At 49.3% G+C, this 20,205-nt stretch overlaps 8 protein-coding genes across 8 annotated transcripts in view; 3 read left to right on the top strand and 5 right to left on the bottom strand.

The window, feature by feature from the left end:
• The window catches only part of VTN31DRAFT_5074 (uncharacterized protein), a gene marked incomplete at both ends in the record, with an annotated part of 3,122 nt that extends 2,493 nt beyond the window's left edge, over positions 1-629 (bottom strand). The window contains 2 exons of the mRNA XM_069405533.1: positions 331-384; positions 444-629. Of these exons, the coding sequence (XP_069260587.1) occupies positions 331-384; positions 444-629 (240 nt within the window). The remainder of the gene's footprint in view (positions 1-330; positions 385-443) is intronic.
• A 708-nt stretch (positions 630-1,337) lies between these two features.
• VTN31DRAFT_5073 (uncharacterized protein) lies at positions 1,338-2,153 on the bottom strand (the record flags this gene model as incomplete). Its single annotated transcript, XM_069405532.1, has 1 exon — positions 1,338-2,153. The coding sequence occupies one exon, from the start codon at positions 2,151-2,153 to the stop codon at positions 1,338-1,340; it is 816 nt and encodes a 271-aa protein (XP_069260586.1).
• A 905-nt stretch (positions 2,154-3,058) lies between these two features.
• Positions 3,059-3,619, bottom strand: VTN31DRAFT_5072 (uncharacterized protein; the record flags this gene model as incomplete). Its single annotated transcript, XM_069405531.1, has 1 exon — positions 3,059-3,619. The coding sequence occupies one exon, from the start codon at positions 3,617-3,619 to the stop codon at positions 3,059-3,061; it is 561 nt and encodes a 186-aa protein (XP_069260585.1).
• A 2,579-nt stretch (positions 3,620-6,198) lies between these two features.
• Positions 6,199-7,176, top strand: VTN31DRAFT_5071 (uncharacterized protein; the record flags this gene model as incomplete). The annotated part of the gene is made up of 1 exon (XM_069405530.1): positions 6,199-7,176. One exon carries the CDS (start codon positions 6,199-6,201, stop codon positions 7,174-7,176), a length of 978 nt encoding a protein of 325 aa, XP_069260584.1.
• A 3,952-nt stretch (positions 7,177-11,128) lies between these two features.
• VTN31DRAFT_5070 (uncharacterized protein) lies at positions 11,129-12,427 on the top strand (the record flags this gene model as incomplete). The annotated part of the gene is made up of 1 exon (XM_069405529.1): positions 11,129-12,427. The coding sequence occupies one exon, from the start codon at positions 11,129-11,131 to the stop codon at positions 12,425-12,427; it is 1,299 nt and encodes a 432-aa protein (XP_069260583.1).
• A 597-nt stretch (positions 12,428-13,024) lies between these two features.
• On the bottom strand, positions 13,025-14,599 carry VTN31DRAFT_5069 (uncharacterized protein; the record flags this gene model as incomplete). Its single annotated transcript, XM_069405527.1, has 2 exons — positions 13,025-14,406; positions 14,467-14,599. The coding sequence occupies 2 exons, from the start codon at positions 14,597-14,599 to the stop codon at positions 13,025-13,027; spliced, it is 1,515 nt and encodes a 504-aa protein (XP_069260582.1).
• A 24-nt stretch (positions 14,600-14,623) lies between these two features.
• On the bottom strand, positions 14,624-16,320 carry VTN31DRAFT_5068 (uncharacterized protein; the record flags this gene model as incomplete). The annotated part of the gene is made up of 2 exons (XM_069405526.1): positions 14,624-15,977; positions 16,031-16,320. The coding sequence occupies 2 exons, from the start codon at positions 16,318-16,320 to the stop codon at positions 14,624-14,626; spliced, it is 1,644 nt and encodes a 547-aa protein (XP_069260581.1).
• A 1,194-nt stretch (positions 16,321-17,514) lies between these two features.
• VTN31DRAFT_5067 (60S ribosomal protein uL4) lies at positions 17,515-18,813 on the top strand (the record flags this gene model as incomplete). Its single annotated transcript, XM_069405525.1, has 4 exons — positions 17,515-17,624; positions 17,692-17,786; positions 17,843-17,993; positions 18,051-18,813. The coding sequence occupies 4 exons, from the start codon at positions 17,515-17,517 to the stop codon at positions 18,811-18,813; spliced, it is 1,119 nt and encodes a 372-aa protein (XP_069260580.1).
• Between the last annotated feature and the right edge of the window lie 1,392 nt (positions 18,814-20,205).

Raw genomic sequence — 20,205 nt, 5'->3', positions numbered from 1 at the left:
AAGCGTTCGATTTTCGAAACATGGGCGCATGCTAAGCTTGCTTTGGCATGGAAAGCGCAGCATGCGACTCGCATCTCGCCGTTTCTCTGGCGCCACTTTTGACTCGTATTTATCAACAAATTTTGCATCTTGGGAACAGTTGTATGAAAAGGTCAAAGTCTGGTGGGTTGTCGCGGTGTGCTTGAAACGAAATCCTCCCTCTTTCCAGATAATCTCAGCGAGATCCGCCATCGCCGCGTTCAGTTGTGATCTTTGGGAATCTTTTGAGCCGACACTACCGGGCCCAGAATCAACTGCATTTTCGAAGATGCGGTAGGAACCGAATCTTACTGGGAGTGCGTCCAAGCTGAACGTGTAACTTGCATTCAGAGTCTCATGCTGATCCTGAAAATCGTTTGCATAAGCATGAAATGGGGTAAGCTGGGAGTCCTCCAGTTACTCACGGGCCTGTTCCATTTACGGATCAACTTGATGAACTCATCCCAATCGTCAATCTGCAAAGGGCGCTTCTTGCTATGACGCTTGCACGTCTTGTTTCTCTTCCCTTGGTTGTTGAGTAGAAATTCATCAACAGGGAGAAGCTTTTTGCATATTTGGCAATAGTTCTGCTCATATCCTTGAGTGGCCATTGCGGGCGGTCAAAGGAGCAACACAATGAATGGAGAATATTGGCAGTTGAGGTTGAACAAGGAATGCGACAAACCAGGATGGTGGTGGGAGAACGCGTAGGAGGAATCAAAAGGGGAGGTGTAAACAGAAGCGCGCTGCTGACTAGCAAACATTGCAAACAAAGAGTGATGCAAATCACGTGAATTTTCATAAATTTAGTTAAGAGGAATATGACTACTACATAGGGACTCACTTCTCACGTGACAATTGTTCGAAGGAGTGGCACGTGACTTAGCCGGAGCGGAAATAAGTTATTCCGGACTCTGTTTTTGTGACCTCAATTCTGATCACGTGCTCGCAGTTAAATAAGTTAACCTGAGGGGAATAACTATGGAATGCACATTTCTTCCACAGCGAGAGTTGAGAGTGACAGACAACTGAAAACCGACAACTTCCACCCCTACCACTCGTTCATGATCTGACGTGTTGTAACTGGCAAGAGTCCAATAAAAGGTGCTTGGATCCTCCTAACAGGTATGCGAACTGGCCAGATCCTGGTCCAACATCGAGCGAGTCTAGGCCAATTGGTTCAAACACTCCTACCTCTCCAAGCACTTAAGTTATAGCACGCAAACAATCTGAAGACTTGAGTATGATTACGATGAAATGCATTCTGGGCAAACAGTGCTTGGATGTGTATTAGTATCTCATTGACTGTACTACGTGCCTCATTTGAGGAATGGCTTCATGGCTGCCTCGATAATCGGAACCTGCTTGTGGAACAGGTTGACTCTCTCCTTCTCCCACCCATCGACCGTCACTTTCGCCAAGCCAATTCCGAATTGCTCGTCACCTTTCAGTAACTCTTCGTAGGTCTCATCGATAAACTGCTGCAGCGGCATCCCGATCTTGCCGCCATCTTTCAGGTGAGGCTGGTGTCGTTCATCGTGAAGCTCTGTTTGGACGGCGGGAGGGAAGATTTCAACGACCTTAACCTTGTTGTCCGAGCGAGCTTTCAGTTGTTCCCGCAGAACCAGAATCCAGTGATGCAGAGCGGCCTTCGAGGCGTTATAGCCACCGGTGGAAAGCAGCGTCGGGATAATGCCCAATGTCGCGCTCACGTAAACAAGATGGGTAGGCTGGCTCCGGGATTGTAGGAAAGGGAGCAGGGCCATGGTAAGATGTACGTGGGCGAGGTAGTTGGTGCTCAGCTCCTTCTCGAACACTCCCAGGTCCACGGTCTCGGGGCGGGAGAAATCAAACGCCCGTTGGATGCCAGAATTGAGGATAACTGCATCGATATCCGGATGATCGTCGGTGACACGCTTGACAAAGCTTGGAATCTCCTTGAGTTTCGTGATATCAAAAGCCACACCGGTGGCTTTGTCGACAGTGAGAGTCACCACGAGACTGTCGATCCGATCTTTGCGGCGTCCCACCAGGACGACCTTGGTGCCAACACTGGCCAACTTTTCCGCAAGGCCCTGGCCGATACCGGACGTTGCGCCAATGATCAGAGCTTTGTTATAGAGTTTTGTAGCCATATTGAACAAACGTTGTTGCAAGGGTGTTCGAGTCTTGTTAGTACGAGAATGGCTTGAGAGACGACTAGAAGTTTGTTTTCAGGTTAGGAAGAGACTGATCTCCAGTTGAGGCCGAAGAAGCCATGGGGTTCTCATCCTGAAATACTTGACTCCATGTTCAAAACATCTCGGAGATTCCCGGCATTTCATATGTGTAACTAGTTAAATTACATGTGTTGGATCTGGAAGAAAACAGTTTATGACTCAATAACAACGAAGAGCCAGCAATAATAGGTGTATCAACACGGAGTTATTCTCGGCAGTCCGCTCCGTATTTGTACGGAGTACATAGTAGAAAGTGTCCATCAGCGTCAGAGAGCTACTTAGTCTAACCATCGATTGCGCCTAGATACATACTTCTCCGCAACCGGCTCGCCCTGCTATCTCAAAGCCCATATTTTGAGTGCTGCAGGCCCTCATTGACCACGGATCTACGGATTTCGAATCACACAATGCGTCGGTCTTTAATAAGTGACTGGGAGATAACCTTCAATCTATCCATTCAGCTGCTAGATTTTCAGCAAATCCGGAGGGATAATCTTGATGAAGCTGGTGGGTGTGAAGGCGGAAATTGCTCGACAACGTTAACCCAGTGTGTCCGGCGGTAGGCTGAGTAGTACTTTCAAGTCAAACCTTGTACATACTCCGAAACGGAGGAGTGGGTTGGCTGCAAGTCATGGACTTTACCCATAAGGATTAGTTAAAGAACTCAGCCACTACCAATTTAGGTAATAGATGAAGCTCCATCAATCCAGTTGATCGAGTGCCGTCACTCCCGCAACTCATGCACGATAATGGCATCATGTTCATGCTCCTGTCCATCAGAAGATCTTCACAGTTCAGTTCCTGCTCTCTATAACAAACAATTACATGCTACTGGTAAGTAAACATGAGCGACTACGCGGATCGTCCGAAAACTTTCCGATATTCGGACTCTCCTTTACCATGAACTTCTTGATCAGTGCTGTTTTGGATTCATCGTCGAAGGTACCACTAAGGAGCAGATTTCTGTCCAATTTTGGTATTTTACATCGTCGACCCTGGGAAATTGTCTCCTCGCCTCCACAACTTGGCTGAACCTCAATTACCATGGTGCTCTCCATCGTTAGTTCTGATTTTTGACATCCGGGAGTATCCGTAAATGAACAACAAATACCACTTCTCAATTGTAAGGGTTTCGAAAATGTCAGGTTGCTGTTTACGGCTGAAGATCGCCACCAAGTCACCGAGTGGATGAGTAGCCTTTGAGCATGTTGAACGAGGATAATGTGTGGGTGCGTCACTGAGTAGTAAGATTGACATGACCACTTGGTTACCGTCAGAGGGACATGCCTCGGTGATAACACTGGCTGCCTGACACTACTGCTAATAAGGTGCGAAGACTCGAGGAGCTTTGGGTACCAGAAGTCCTGAACCAATCCGTCCATGTTCCGCTAGTACTTACTGCTTGCGAGCTTCGCTGAACTGAAAGATCGTCCTAGGATATGTGATTGGATTGTCTGCTGAATGGAACCTGTATCATGCTACAAGGGGAGTATGATGACCCTTGGAGGCATACTATCTTTGACGTATAACCGATTCTCTCATCAACAACCCCTCGCAGCCACAAGAGCAGGAAACGAAATACGGAGACCAGAACGAATGATAGCCGACCTTCTTTTGTGTGTGCGGGGAGAATGCCTAGGTCGAGGAGCCATCGGGGGCAGTATCAGGGGGAGTAGACAGTCTGACGAAATATGGATGTCCCGTTTCTCCCATTTCCCACCTCCCGGGCTGACAGTACTCAACGATATCGCTAGGCGTGCGTAGCGAGTATGAGCCATCAAGTTCTTGGACCCAGAAACATGCCATGGGCTGGCTCGCTGGACGCGGAGACTCTGGATGTGGAGATTCGGCTGGATTTTCGCTTGCTTCCCGCGGGCGATGTGTTTCGGAGTGTCTCACGCTCCTACTGCGATCACGGGCACGCCGCGCGTTGTGCGAAGCTGAGTGGTGGGAGTGTCGGGAGCTGGAGTGCACACGGCGGCGCCTGTTCCTACGCGGAGAGCGCTCATCAGAGGGTTGCGGTTCGGACTGGACTCGTGTGCGCTGAGGATACGAGATTGATTGCTGCGAGGCATAGTACCGAGCCGAAACTTCCTGCTATAACGTTTCCGTGTCAGCGCTGCCACGAAGAATCAAAATGGAAGAAACAATCATACAGCCACATGGGCTGGTGATGCCACATTGATCCTGATTCTCAAGGGTCTAAAAGAGACAGTAACATGAATCGATGTTATTTCTAGCACTCTGTGACTTTCTGATTGTCTCGTTCGGGATGAATCAGGATCGGTAATCGTTGACAGGGCGGTGACCTCTGAGTACGGGGGCGGAGGCGACGCAGGCCGGTACTCGTCCTGTTGACTCCAGACGCCCGAAAAGGACTGCTCTGTGCGATATCTTGCTGAGTACCCACTCATGCTGAACATCCAGGGTGTTTCACAGAGGTCTACATCTGATAGCGTCCTCGAAACGGAGACTTTCTGGGTGCTGCAATCTCGAAATGAAGAGAAGTTCTTGATATGGATGATGATCAAGCCATATTTAAAGGTGCAAGTGAAAACCAGTGAATCTGAAGCGTCAATGGGGTAGGGGAGATGATTCATGAACTCACCCTAACATACCGAGGATCATCCCCATCTTCAATCACATAGTAACTGGACCTGCGTCGGACAATTGCAGTTGGCTGTGACTGATGAGATTGGCTGTCCTCAATGAAAGTGGCGCGCCATGGATTGTACGGAAAGCACATTCTCGAGCCTGGAGGAGCAGTCCTCACGTCCCGTGCATTCAATGGTTGACTGACCGGAAACAGGACTGGACTGGGAGTTTGAAAGGGGAAGAAATGTACGTGAGAATCTTATATAGTTGACGAGCGTGTCGCGCAACGTTGATGACGACAGGGGATTAGTACCAAGTAGGCGTTACGCGGTGAGATGCTGGGCAGAGAATTTGGCTGTTATGCTTCATTTTCCTGATCTCAGGTCGCATACCATACTGGACTGGATGAAGATGATTCTTGATCAAGCAGCATCGCAATAGCTAGGATTTAATTACCTACTGTGAAGTTCCCAAGAACCGATTCACGAACTATTGTTAGTCATGTCCACAATGCAATTACATTGTAGTACTATCTCCATACTCACATCTTAAAATTAATAAAGCGGAAGCAATGCCGGACAGTGATTTGAGGGCCATTCAAGATCGCTTCATATGTTGGGGAGAGATAGGAATATGTGTGCTCTCATTCGAAAGATGCCAGGTGTGACTTCGAGACAATGAAGCATTCTACCTGCACATTATTCTCCAACAGGCTACAATCAACGATAACTATCACTGCCGGGTCAAGCTGCACAAAACCACCAGCACTACAGCACTTACTCCCGTGCTCTCAGGTCTAACACGCATTTTAGGTAGGCCACTAGGTAGTAGTACCTAATTATCAGAAAGATCAAACTTGAGAAGACTCGGGAAAGTGTCAGATTGTTCAGGCAACAGCAGCATCTTACAGAATTGAGAGCACAATCCGGGCTCTGATATGCCCTGGACGTACAATCTGTTGCAGCACAGATTGATTGAAGAGGACGCCTATGACGGAGACTCAAAGTGAAGTTCAACCGGGTTCGGGACCCAACTGGAAGGTCTTTAGGGTTTAGGGTTGCATTCCAGTTCAAAAGGTGCAAAATGAGCAAACATTGCAAACAAAGATTGGCAAGGAGCCAATCAACGTCTCTCTGCAATTGGCGCGATTCAAGCGAGCTTGTACGGAGTGGTCCCCTTTGAACAGGCATCTTCGATCGCCCAAGCGAGTATCAAACCATGATGCTATGAATTCAGCGCTTCTAAGTGTTGATAGAACCTACTGTCTCATGACCAGAGGTCACGAGTCAAGCCCGAAGCCCAGAAGTGGTTTTATTTATTCCCCATATATCTCCTGCGTACATGCCAGGAAAAATTGCAGCGCACGATGCCGTCAGCGCTCGAAGTGCTCCAAAACGGAGATTTGGCCGAAGAGATCGAAGCCATCAATGCGATCTATGACCAAAGCACGATTGACGTGGAAAAGATCTCGACAGTGTCTCCAGACATCCACCGCCCTCGTACATTAGATTTGGGTTCCGCCAACGCTGACACCGACGGCGTTACAGCAACTGTAACCTTAAAGCTCCCGGACCATCCGCACCTCTCCTTTGTGATCGGGTTTGATGATCAATATCCGGAGACAGCTCCAAAAGTCCTTGGGACCGCATCAACGGCATCGCGCGGCGAAGGCCGGATCGCGGTTGATGTGCTCAAAGAAATCATCCACAGAACCCATCAACCAGGCCAAGTGTGTCTATATGAGGTGATTAGCGATGCGAATGAAAAGTTCTCCGAACTTAGCTTTGGCAAACCCCGTGAAGATGCTGAGGCAGAAGAGGGCAAGACCGAGGCAACCGATGTCGAAGTCGAGAAATCACTAGCTACACTGTCCCTACGGGATACCTTCGGCATTGACAGTCCCCCGGAATGGTCGCTTTCTGATGTGGTGACAGAGAAGAAATCTGTGTTTGTGGGACGGGCCGCCCACGTCACCAGCCGAAAGCAAGCTCAGGCATATATCGATCATCTTCTCGCAACGGACAAGCGAGCCGCTGCAGCCACACATAATATCAGTGCATGGCGAATCCGTGAAACAAAGGCAGACGGAGTGGAGATGACGTTTCAGGATTACGATGACGATGGTGAGACCGCTGCAGGAGGAAGACTTCTGCACATGATGCAATTGATGGATGTCTGGGATGTAGTTGTCGTCGTTACGCGATGGTTTGGGGGAATTCTGCTGGGTCCAGACCGCTTCAGGATCATCAATAATGTTGGCAAGGATGCGCTTCTGAAAGGGGGATTTGCTGGCAAAGACAGCTCCACTGGGAAGGAGAAGGGCAAGAAAAAGGAAAGGAAATGATGCCAAGATCACAACGATGGAATGGATTACTCGAAACATGATTCATCAAAGTGCCCAGACACTACGGACTTTCAGATCAATCAAAATGCGGGAGACATGAAAGGTTGATCATTACCCATACATGGTCTGGGTTGGAGGAATGATGATAAGATTCTATCTTGCGCGTCAAATTCAAGCCAGACGTGACACACGGCAGAAGTGCCTGGTCGATCGATCGCGCCAAGGAGCTGAAGAAGAGGACGGTTCTGTTGATGGGTATGGAGCCGATGTATCATATCGCTGCCGTTTCCAAGTAATGATTGATAGACGATGTTTACACAAGAAAGCTTCTCCTGGGGCCTGGCAGCGCACAATGCCATGTATGACGTCCATCATCGACTCATAGGCCAATCGAGGCCTGGGGCTTCATGAATCACGAAGATTATCCGTTCCGGTGGGCGATCTAATCAAATCCAAGTTGCTCTAACGACAATAGCCAAAGGTCCTGCGTCCGTTGCTTGTTTTTGTTGGCCATGTAGTCCCTTTTTTGCAGACGGCTGAAGTCGAAACTTGTTGCAACTGCAAGCCATGAGGCTCTTGCGAAGCGCCAAAGTTCTTAACTTGCTGGACGTTGGACACCCAACGCCTCAACATGTATGACCGTAGATTGGATTCCAGTGTTTACGCAGATGCAGTAAATCGTAGCGCATTTCGTCGTTTGACGCTCGTGCCCAGGCTCATCTTACGAGAGAAGAGCGAACAGAGCCTTTGCGTCCTTCAGGGCATGTGATAATATTCAACGTATCGAAATCGTCGGAGGGAATGCCGAGGACGCTGCCTTGTGAGAAAGTCTGCAACGACTTGAGTCCCATGACGAAGTGCCGTTGGAGATCTTGCAAGTGGCGCTCAATTGGTCGCGTGAAGTGGGAGTCAGATTGATTCGAATTTGACAGGAGACAGCAACTCGATTTGATCATGTACTGATGCCTGAGGGAATAGGTACTAGTATTCATGAAATGGCGGCACTTCGCCTGCAGTCTCGCGGTCGTTGAAAAGGGTACGATAGCCAATGATATGTCTATGGATTTGGTCACATTCAGGATGACTTTCGGATGGAATTATGGACATTTCCAATGAAAATGACGATTATCCGCCGATTTGAATTGGCGGTGACCACCAAGGGCTTGACGCAAGTGGTGTGAAGTGAGGTCGACTACTCATCCAATCGTGCCTGGGAGTTTGGACAGCACACCACGTGTTCAGGATCTACAGACACCGAACAGAGGAATGAAACACAGTAAGCATGCCGGGATAGAGTCTCGTTAGTCGGTGATTTCTGCATCCACGGAACGGAGCGCTCGACCACATTCTCCGAATGCTTCACACACGGCACAGGGCACGGAGGCGAGCACGGCAACCTACTGGAGGACCGTTGTGTAGTTCTGACAGATTTTTGCAACAAGGTCGGGAAGGGTTTGGACTTTTGGTCGTATGGGGCTTTCTTCGTATTCACGTCAGCCTGCGACGACGAGTCGACGATGAGTCGCGTACGGAGTACTTTGCACATTGATACAAAATAACGCTCCACGCGGTTGTTTCCAACCTCAAGAACGAGAAATACGAAGCACTTCGTTGGTGTCCAGACCATCCATCTCTGATGGCCATAATCCAGAAACACATCAATCACGTCCCAGCTGGACGGTCCACATATGAGTACCGCGGCAAGTACAAAATCGGATTGGAGTCTAGGCGCTTGTCCAATCTGTCTGGTCCTCCGCTGTGGCGTCGTCCGCGCAAAAAAAATTCCAGGATTTCAGCCTTTTCAGAGCTCGGGCACTCCGCATCGCGCAACCCGTCCAGCTGGTTCCGGAGAGTAAATTGGTTTGAGATGCTGCAGGGCCATCCAATAGATAATCGTAGATTTCGACCGGGCTCCTGATTGGTTATCAAGTCTTGGCTTCCAGGCCCTTGCGAATTTCAATCACTGCCTCACAGTTCGGTGTGGCTGCCATTTCCGAAGCCGATCGATTATCTAAGATCAGTGGCGGGGCCGGGCCGAAAAGAAGGATGAAAAAGCGTACCCAAGGTTAGGCTATATCGGAGAAAAACGCCGACGCCTCCTATGAACCGAACAGGCAATTGTAAGAGTACGGGTAGTTCCTAACTAGTATGTACTCTGTACTCGCAGTTTCTACTCGTACTCATCATTGGGAGGAGGCTGACAAGTGACACGCTTCTCCCGTCCTACCCAAGGCAACTCGTATGTAACATACAGCCGATTACGCTAATTAGTTATCATTTACGGTCTCGAGTAGGTTCTGTTCATTGATTACGTGTAAGACGCAAATTTGTCCTCGGAACCTCGTCCAAGTGGGCATTGGAGATTGGACAAGAAGACGGTTTTCCACCTTACGAGCAGAACGAGTATTAGGTTCGGTTCCGACGTTGCGTCTGTAACTAATGAAACGCCTGTTCCCAGAGTCCCGCAGGACCTGTGACTCCACAAGAAATCTCCTTTCACCATTGCATAATTTCATTCCCCTGAGCCGACTGGACTGTCCAAATGCTGGACACTTCCAGGGGCTAGTCTCTACCGAGTAATCACGGAGTACGTTGGTGGACCCCTGACTTCCGGTTATTAGCTGAATGTGGCAATGTTCAGACTTCTTGGGCCTAACCCTAACCTAGGGCATGGCACGGAGTAATGCCGCACGAAGACTGCCAATGCAAAGTATGCGAAAAAAAAAAACCCCGCCAGCAACTTTGGATGACTACGAGCAAGTTAGTCGTCGGTGTTCTGGACTCCGTACCTGACGTGTCATCGGTGTAGTCTCGCCTATTGACCCATGGAAAGGCATGCGAACATTTGATAGATCTTGGGCAGAGAAAAATCAGAAAAACTTTGTTCGAGTCATTCGAGTACTCCGTAGGTATGAAATTAGGTTAAGCGTTAAGGAGAGGATAAGTAATCGCCACATCCGCATCTCGGCATCTCCAGACTTTCACGATAGTTGGCCAGTACCGATACTGCTGAAACAGACGACTGACGTATCATTCTCTTCTGAATCCACGGTGTGCTGGTGGGTGCCTTGCATTATGTCTGCCGTTAACCTAATACAGTATGTAGCGTAACTCTCCACTTCGGGACCCTCAGGGGTCCCTATCAGACTTATCAGTCTATCGGATGAAGAGACCGCAGTGGAGTGTGGCAAGTTGTCCCTTGCACAACCAGTGAAGTCTTCACATGCCATTGCATTGGCTGCAGGAAGCTAGTGAATGCCGCTTCTCTCACCGTGTGGCCCCTTGCTGCATTGTGCTGAAAGGCAGTTCTCGAGCCTGGTAGGCTTGGTGAATTGCAAACATGATACATGAGGGTTGGTTAAGACTTTGACGGTGTCCAACGGTTCTCCAAGAACCAGCAGAACAATATCAGCACAGCGGGTCTCTGTAGCCTTCTTGACATCTGGTTAGGCAATCAAACTTGTCGACCAGCCAGCATGGTCAATGACCATTCTCCATCCGGCAGATTACAGCGTGGAGTAGTTTGCTGATCTGCCCATGGATCGGCCCATCGGTTAGCGAGGAAATTCCCCTGTCGACAAGTTGCTCCATATTCCGATGCAACTGCGGGCCTCGTTTGAAACGTAAAAGTTGAAACGGGGATCACTGTGTGCCCTCATCGTGTAGCCTATATAAGTCGGTTGCCAATTCCACCTGCGCAAACTTCCCTTCTTCCCTTCCCCCAGAGCCTGGTCTGCTCTAAGATTCACTCCTTTTGAACGCTGAGGGTGCCTCTTCACTCTTCTCCAGGAGAGATCCATTCCTTTCCTTCTTTTGCCTGAGGCAGTTTCTATTCAGTCCACTCCTTTCTTTCTACCTTCCTTTCGATCGTCTGGTTACGATCAGACATTGCAACTTCAATTCGAAGAGACACCGGCGTCAGAGAGTTGAATCGTGTCTGGAAGCATCGAAAATGTTGTTCCACGCTCCCCGTTTCGTGATCGCAGCAGTGCTGCTGGCTGCGTCGACTGTACACGGCCACATGAGGCTGCGCAGTCCACAGCCTTATCTCAACGCGCAAACTCAAGATGCCAATCCGCCCCTTGACCCAGGCGGCAGTGACTTCCCCTGCAAGCTGACGAGCGGTGATTCATTTACCTTCCCTTCGGACCTTCCCGACAGCAACAAGGCGCCGGTTGGGGGACAGGTGAAGCTCAACTTCTTTGGCAGTGCTACCCACGGAGGAGGATCGTGCCAGATTGCTCTGACAAAAGACATAACTCCTACTAAAAACTCGAAATGGATGGTGATCCACTCTATCGAGGGCGGATGCCCGGCGAACGTGCCAGGCAATCTTCCAGATGATCCTAACGGGACGGGTTCTGATGAATTCTTCTTCACAATCCCCGAAGGAATCGAACCTGGTGAATATACTTTGGGGTGGACCTGGCTCAACCGCATCGGCAACCGGGAATTCTACATGAACTGTGCGCCTTTCCAAGTCACGGGTGGAAACAGTGGCTCTGAGGGCGCTCAGAAGCGTGACACCGTTGAAAAGAGAGCCGAGGAGAAGTCCATCTCGAAGCGTGCAGATTTCCCCGATTTGTTTGTCGCCAACATCGCGGGCATCAACGGCGGCTGCACGACGCAAGAAGGTGTCGATGTGCGATTCCCTGACCCAGGACAGTCTGTTGAGCGACTCGGAGATCCCGCGAATCTCATGGCCGAGCCTGCCTGCGGAGGGGGTTCGGGCTCCGCTCCCCCTGGCAACGAGCCGTCGCCAACTCAGGATTCTCCTTCTCTTTCTATCACGGCGGAGATTAACAACCTTGGAGCTGCGAACCCTACCTCGTCTGGAAACTTCAGCCCCGGCTTTGGAGGCCAGTTCTTCGAGCAAGCATCGAGTGATTCTGGAAACGCCACTCCAGCCCCGACCGCCAGCAGCAGTTCAGCATCGAGTGCTGGAAACCCTGCTCCCACTCTGACCACCACTACCACCAGCAGCACGAAGAATCCAACCGCGACTGGCACCTCGGCGAACACCAACGGAGCCCTCAATGGAGAATGCAGCGAGGAAGGCTTGTGGAACTGCATCGACGGCACGATTATCCAGAGATGCGCCAGCGGCGTGTGGTCAACTCCCCAGCCTCTGTCGCAAGGAACAGCTTGTAAACCTGGTCAATCTGCCGAGCTGGAGGTGGACCACGTTAAGCGGTCTGCGGGTTCTTTCGTCCGGCGACGTGTGCCAGCAGCGAACCGTATCAAGCACTAAGCCCAGCCATCGCGAAGCGCAACCGCCGGTCCGGTGTGCTTGCGAAAGATGCGAAGTGCGATGATGCTCCCGCTTCTTTTCTTTGTGGCAAATCTGATGGCTTTTCTATGTACATAGTTTTTCCATTCTTTCTTCGGAAAAACGAGAGGATCCGTTTGAATGGTACCAGACAAGTCAATCAAAATATGGAGTCGATGCTTAGATGACGTCAAGGTCGGAAGACGGACTAGAGAGCAGTTTCCTCCGAAATCTCAACCATTTTCCAGGCTCAGATTGCCATTCAGGAAGAAGATACGGCTGGCGATCAATCCCGAAATGAACACTGTTATCCGTCCCGATATATTTGCCCGATCCATATCTGTAGTTCCGACGTGCCAGATTCTCGTAGACTTCCCTTTTGCTAGTCGCAGTATGTGATCTAAGATCAAGGTCCTCTGCCAAGTGACTGCCACAACTGTATGAGAGAAGCCCAGCAATTGACGTCGGCATCCGATGGAGAAAAGGCCTCGGTAACCCAAGATACAGCAAGGACGCCACGGTGATATTGGTTGCCAACACCACAATCACGATATAAAACATGGCGTCATTCATGAACACTCATTGTTCCCTGAATATTTCAATAGCAGTTGTAGTAGTTCCCGGTGGTGCTCGCGCGAAATTATCCTGGTTGTTTAGTGTGGTGATAGCAAAGACTTGTCGGTACACCTTGCTTATCAAGGCCGCGGTCGTAGTGAAGTTGGGTCTTGGTTGGAACGGGTCAATAATATCTGCATTTCCGGCGATAGTCTTGATGAATTCATTGACCCAGTCGCCTGCGTAACTGTCGTTATGCCATCGAACCCTGCCCGGGGGTCCAACAAAACCCAGGGTTCTGTCCCATATCGTATCGACGAGTTTCCACTCAATTTCTTGACTCAGGTCCCCAACTTGCGAGTAGTCGAGGACACGTCCATCCCGGTCAATCAAAACGCTGAAGTTTCCGATCATGAATCGAGGCCTACATCTCATGAAGATGGGGTCAAGGATCGCGTCGCTTATATTTCGAGTCGGCCCGTAAATCGATTCTGAATACTCCTCGATTAGCGTTATGTTTGCTCGAACACAGCCGGCAATGATCATTCGTTCGCAGAAGAATGCCTCATCCGGTGTTCTTGTATTGTAACTCGGATATAGTACCGTAATGAATTCCAACCCTTGTCTACCCTCGGGATTTCCTCGTATGTAGATTTGCGTTTCCTCCGGAGATGGCTTATCGTCAGCTTTGGCGCCGTCGGGAAGGTATGCCCCTGGGTAGTAGCAGCGAATTTGAGTTCCATTTGCCAATGTCTCTCTGAAAGTAAAGTTGGCCTGCGTCGCATCATGGTTCAGGTAAAAGGTGTATGTCATATTTGCACCCGACACGGAAAAGTCCATTGCCTCAGAGCATTGTAAATCTGAGCCTAGTCCGGTTGTTGACACTAGGTACGTTGACGCATGTGATTCATTTGGCAAAGAAACTGGAAGGAAGAAGTATTCCGGTGTAACCCACGGAAGCATGGGGACATAATCGGATAGGTTTGCAAACATCTGTTGCATTGGCTCGTCGGGTTCGACCACAACGGCCGATCCCAGGGTAGGCTGCATCAACTGATTCGCGGTTACTGAATGATTGACGACCGTTTCTCTGATATCGAACAAGCCACTCATCCCGATAGTCAGGATATTCGCTGCAATAGTCACAATGCAAACTGCAGCCAAGAGCCAATGATGTGACTGAAGAGCCCTCCAAGCAGCAAGCTGTGGTGGTACAGACGTATATTCCAGCAGTATTGAGTTTTCTGCAAGCGAATTCCGCGTTGTCAGGGATATGAAAGGCTGAATGATGCATAAGAGTCGATTCAGAACCGTCCAAAATGGCTCAATCACTGTTGCAATGATAGTAGGCGAGTAGTTAAGGACGAGCTGTTGAAGGAAACTATCTCGGGACAATAGAGGAAGCCCTATCTGGTGTCAACTTGGGCTCTTTGACGATCAGTCTCCATTTACCGTCCACAGCTTACCGTTTTGACTCCATATCAAATATCTCAGACAACCAATTGTCAAGATCAGCGCAGTCAAAATAGTCAGGAAAGAGTCCAACACTTCTATGGAGTGGCCATGGCCATGTCTTCGATATGTGATCGACGGATCCATATTCGATCAGCGGGTCGGATTCTTTCACGCGGCGGTGGAGATCAATCTCGGTCCTTGATTGTCGTGCTCGAGATGGAACCATACATCCTTCAACTTTCGTGCAAATTCAGCATTGTCCACAAAGCTGAGATGTTGAAAGAGCGAAGATGTGCTCATTTGATGACGCGCAACGGCTAGAATGGATCCTATTGAGTTCGGACTGTATGGAAGGTTAAGAACGCGGCGATTGTATGCGCACAAGACGTATATCAATAACAGTGTGATAATTGCAAGGAAAACAATGACCATGTAAGTAAAGGCCTCAATCATGACAACTGCGCCGACAGAGATTTGTAAGATGCCCTTGCTGGTGGAATCGTTGGTCGCGGTTTCGCTAAAAAGCGATTGTATCGCCAGCGCAAAGAGCGTTCTATATGTATCCTGATAGGCCACGGCCAATGAATCCGGGGAGCATAGCTCATCAAGTGTGTAATTGGTGAGGCCAAACATAAATGGAACGAGAGAGGTTCCAGACGCTGAAACAGCCAGTTCACCGAGCCTGCTTCTTGCGTCAACCGTTGTCAAGCCGGATTTGTCGAACTGCCTAGCCAGTGGCGTTTGCGGTGGGGTTCCAACGTCTTCATCAGGCATATTTTGTGTAGAAATGATTTGCTCGAATCGAGATGAGTTGAAAACGTTTCCGGGAAGCTTTCTTCTTCCGTTGATCGGCCGTATGCTTCGCACAGATTTGTTGCTCAAGGTTATCGTCGCTTCGACATCTTGTTCGTAGTATTCCGACCAGCAGAATATCGCAACAGACTGATTCGAGCACTTCAAATAAGCCAAGGATTCGTGCAACGCTTTCTCGCCGCAACTGTTATTCAACGAGTACGAAGGGTCGGGTTTAGGATCCATTTGGTTGCCCCAATAGGTGATATAGTCTGCAACGTAGGGAACGGTCGTTTGGTCCACGAGGTCTCTCGCGAAGCATCCTTCACCGTCGTCAAAAGAAATTTTTCTACAGTCAGGATTGAACATGGCAGACCTTGCCGAGTGACAATTTAGGTCTGCCTGATAGAGAACAGTATATCCGCTCCAGTAATGATTGTGTCCAAGAAAGCCCTGCTCAGCAACTGGCTCAAACGGTGCAAGTGCGTAAGACCTTGTTGAATATGGAGGCATACTCATATTCAACCAGCCAACGCTGTATCCTCGATTCATGAAATTCAAGGACAGTTTGCTGGCTTGTTCTTCCAAGGGTATGAGACCTTTCACACGAGTCATTGGATGGGTTTCACTTTTCCGAATTGTCCGCAGGGCGAATATACCACTTTGAAGTGGAGTAACAACCCAAGAAGCCAACAGGACGACAAGCGAAGAGCTGAGTACAGTCCATTGCCTGTTTATCGTTGATAAGCAACCACGAACAGCGAGTAAATTTGTGACGCTTACCTATTCTTCATCGATTTAAGAGGGACAAGAGGAAGGAACTCAGCAGGATAATCGAGCAGAACGGAGTTCTCCCCACTAGCGCCAGCCTTCTGGGAGAGATTATACCATGGTTCCAATCGCTTGACGTCGAGGTCGATCCAGATACAGACGGTATTGTAGAGCACCGCCAAGATGGTAGGGAGATAGTTCTGGACGAATATGTGGGTGAATGGCATATCTTCAACGCTATCTGCAAACAGAATCCCACCATCTCGGTTGCTTTTCCATTGCAGAACAGCCAAAGCTACCATCAGCAGAATCGTATAACTGATTATTGGGACAAGGACTTTTGCGCTCAGAGACTTTGGCTGCCATTAACTCCTGAGAGAACTCAGCTATCCTGTTTGGTCGAACAGAATAGAAGTAAGCACTCCAAGAAAGAAAACTTACGATGTGGTTGCTTTTCGGGAACAACTGAAGAACAAGACGATGCTTCCATTGCTGTTTGATGTCTTCCCTGACAGCTCAGGGATCACTGAATCAGAATCCTCGGGAGGAAACGATGTTGCAAGGTCATTAAATGTCTCCCGCAAGGCGAGAGCAGCGAGCAAACATGGCGCAGTAGCTCGCTAGTACTCCTTTCATTCTCCTCTTGGGAGGAACAACGAGATAGATCTTAAGTACATATACTCGTAGTACTTTTGTGCTGTGAGTCAAGCTGCGCTTGTCAGAAGTAGTAGAAGGTGCAGCCACCCTTCAACTCCGCAGAGCGCGTAAAGGAAAAATCGAATTGGATCAATGACTGTACCAGCCGACATGGTTGGCGATCAAGCCTTGACCATTCAACCTCGTTGGAAAGGGTTGGAAGGGTCGTAACTTCATGCTAAGTACTAGTGATGCGGCGTTGTTAGGGCTGTCAGCCTGAGTCTGTCAAAGCGGTAGTTCAGACTCGCGGGCGCTTAACCCGCCAAAGCAGCCAATGACTTTTGGCATTCAGATCCGCCACGGAAACGAACATGCAGCCGACGAGAAAAGGAAAGACTGTCCTTGTATGTTGGGACTTGTTTACAGAGTCGTGTGTTGTACTAGTACTCGCTCATATGATATTTCTAAGAAAAGCACTCCAAGTGACGTATCAGTAAGTAGTACTCGTCTGGAGTCGTAGGTAATAATTAGATAGATAGTACGGAGTACTACCTCTAGGGTAGCACCACTTCCTCTAAATGAGATTCGGACAGTTGACAGCCTCGATTGACGAGATTACATACGCTATGGTCTAGGTCTTGATCTTAATTGGACAGAATGGCTGGCATGTGATTGGTCGCAACGGGCACTGTCACCACTGTGGGATCGGCTGACAAATACACAATCTACCCAAAACAGGTAAGTAGGGCTTAGGGTTTCTCTCAACTTGAGTGGATGCAGACTAAGCGAGAAAATCCACACCGCGAGTGTAATTTCCAACCTCTCCGACAATCTCGACAATCATTGTTGAGTCGACAACAATGGCGACCCGACCGACTGTCACCATTGCCACGGCTGAGGGCAAGCCAAGCGGCAACACCTACCCGCTGCCCGCCGTTTTCTCTTCGCCAATTCGTCCGGATATTGTCCAGTGAGTAGCCCGAAGTCAACGCCAAAGCGTCAAACTGTCCCCAGGAATGGTTCTGATCAATTTACAGGAAGGTTCACACGGGAATTGCGAAGAACAAGCGCCAGCCCTATGCCGTGAGCGAAAAGGCCGGTGAGCAAACTTCGGCCGAATCCTGGGGTACCGGTATGTTCGCAGGTCGTTGCTGAATGCGTTCAATAGCACGCTGATGTAAATTCAAGGTCGTGCCGTCGCCCGTATTCCTCGCGTGTCTGGTGGTGGCACTCACCGCGCCGGTCAGGCTGCCTTCGGTAACCAATGCCGATCCGGTCGTATGTTCGCCCCGACCAAGGTGTGGAGGAAATGGCACCAAAAGATCAACCTCAACCAGAAGTAGGAGCCTGGCTTGGAATATCCCATCATGAAGAGTGGCATGTTGACGAGATACAGGCGCTTCGCTACCGCTTCTGCTTTGGCTGCGTCTGCCGTTCCTTCTCTTCTGTTTGCCCGCGGCCACCGCATTGGCAATGTCCCGGAGGTTCCTCTCGTCGTTGACTCCAAGACCTTCGAGGGCGGTGCTCTTACCAAGACCAAGGCCGCTATTGCTCTGCTCAAGGCTCTTGGTGCTGGTCCCGAACTCGTTAAAGTGCAGAATTCTCGCAAGATGCGCGCCGGTAAAGGCAAAATGAGGGGTCGTCGTTTCCGCCAGCGCCGTGGCCCCCTCATCGTTTACAACCCCGAAACCGATGGCAAGGAGCTTGTCCGTGCCTTCCGCAATATTCCGGGTGTTGAAACTTCGTCGGTGTTCGCGCTCAATCTGCTCCAGCTCGCCCCCGGCGGTCACCTTGGTCGGTTCATCATTTGGACATCCTCGGCTTTTGCTGCCCTGGATCAGCTTTACGGCACCACTACGACGCCGTCCGCGTTGAAGAAGGACTACCTCCTCCCTTCGAATATCCTGTCCAATGCCGATATCACACGTATCATCAACTCTTCTGAAGTCCAGTCGGTACTTCGAGAACCCAAGGGTGAGGCTCGTACCAAGCGGACCAATGTGCAGAAGAAGAATCCTCTGCGCAACAAGCAAATCATGCTGCGCCTCAACCCGTACGCTGCGGCTTTCTCCAAGGAGAAGCTGGGTCAGAAGCCAGTTGAGCAGGGCAAGCCCGCGGGAGTTGGTGAGCAGTTCCGCCAGATTCTGGCTGAGCCTTGAAAACGCTCCTTTGTTGTTCTATTTCGAACCAATTAGTTTAGCATGAATGTTACTCCACGTGAATACGTGTGTAATGAGCTCAATCGGTTTACCTGTAACTTGCAATGAAGTTGAGACACCAGATACAAATCGGTACATGAACGACAATGGATATTGGTCAGATCTCCAATCCGTAGTTGAATCAAGAGGTTCCTTCTTCAGCTTCTGGAAATTTGGAGGAAGCCGAAGTCTGCGAATCTATCGATGGTCTGCAGTATGAGACATCACTCCAAGCACGACACATATTCATGTTGATTTCATCGATCAGCATCAACGATCTCCAATCGGTGCTAACATCATTGCAGCTTGATACCAGGCACTCCGTTTACAAGGACGGTCTCCTAAGTTATACAAATCCAGTATCTGTTACTGAAGCGCACTCACCTACTTTGGTTTTGGGTGAGTCTGGATCACAGATACAGCTTGCAAAAAAGGCTACTTCTCTCTCAATTGCCTCAACAGATCGTAGTAAATGTTCGTACAACTACCGGCTCAAAGACTACTAGTGCAAAGATTGGGTCATTGATCCTCAAGAAGAAGCTGTCGATGATAGTACTGAGATATGGACATAAGTACTAGTTGTGAATCTTTGTTGATGAGAGAAGAGAAGGTCAGTTCGAGACGAAGGCCGAGATGTGCGATGTGCCCGGGCCTTTGATACAAGTGAGAACTTTCCGTCTTGGTTGGTAGAGCCTCGTATTTGTTTCTTCTAGCAGAGGAAGGATTCGGGGCCGTTTGTGCGCCTCAGCCATGGTGGCCATTGGTGTACTAGGGTAGTATCAAACCAGAGCTTAAAGGTCGTTCACAATTCCTCGGATCTATTAAACGCTCGAGTTCTGAATCGCATATCAACTGCAAAGTACAGTACTTTGCTAGAATCACTTGTTCATTGAACAAGCAACCAGTTCAGTGCTCAGTAGTCGTTAGGTAGGTGCTTCAGTACCTCTAACTAGGTAGTACCATACCGTACAGGAACTTTTAGTACATCTCAACCCAATCAACCATTTTGCCGTGTTTCATCCTTGACCAAAGCCAACAGTGGATAAGTAGTAGCAGCTGCGTAGCAAGGGTCCGCAGGCTTTGCACACTTTTTTGTCTGGGCAGGGCAGGGTCCATGCATTCATCCTCGAATTCCTCGGCGCTCGGCCAATGTGAGCGATCCTTGCTGAACCGAAATTTATGAATGCATCTGATGCTATGATTCCCCAGTCGATGTGTTGCATACTGTGAATCTCTTGAAACAAGCGAACTGCCACTTTCTGTTACAACTTGGACAATTAAAACAGTGCCTAGTGTTTTTTTTTTTTTTTTTTTTTATAAAGGTTTTTTTTTCGAAATTCTTGTTTGCATATT

Source organism: Thermomyces dupontii (assembly GCF_041956625.1).
Source record: "Thermomyces dupontii strain NRRL 2155 unplaced genomic scaffold VTN31scaffold_4, whole genome shotgun sequence".
Classification (NCBI taxonomy): Eukaryota; Fungi; Ascomycota; class Eurotiomycetes; order Eurotiales; family Trichocomaceae; genus Thermomyces; species Thermomyces dupontii.
The sequence above is the reverse complement of the archived record's forward strand: the minus strand, read 5'-3'. Positions and strand labels throughout refer to the sequence as shown.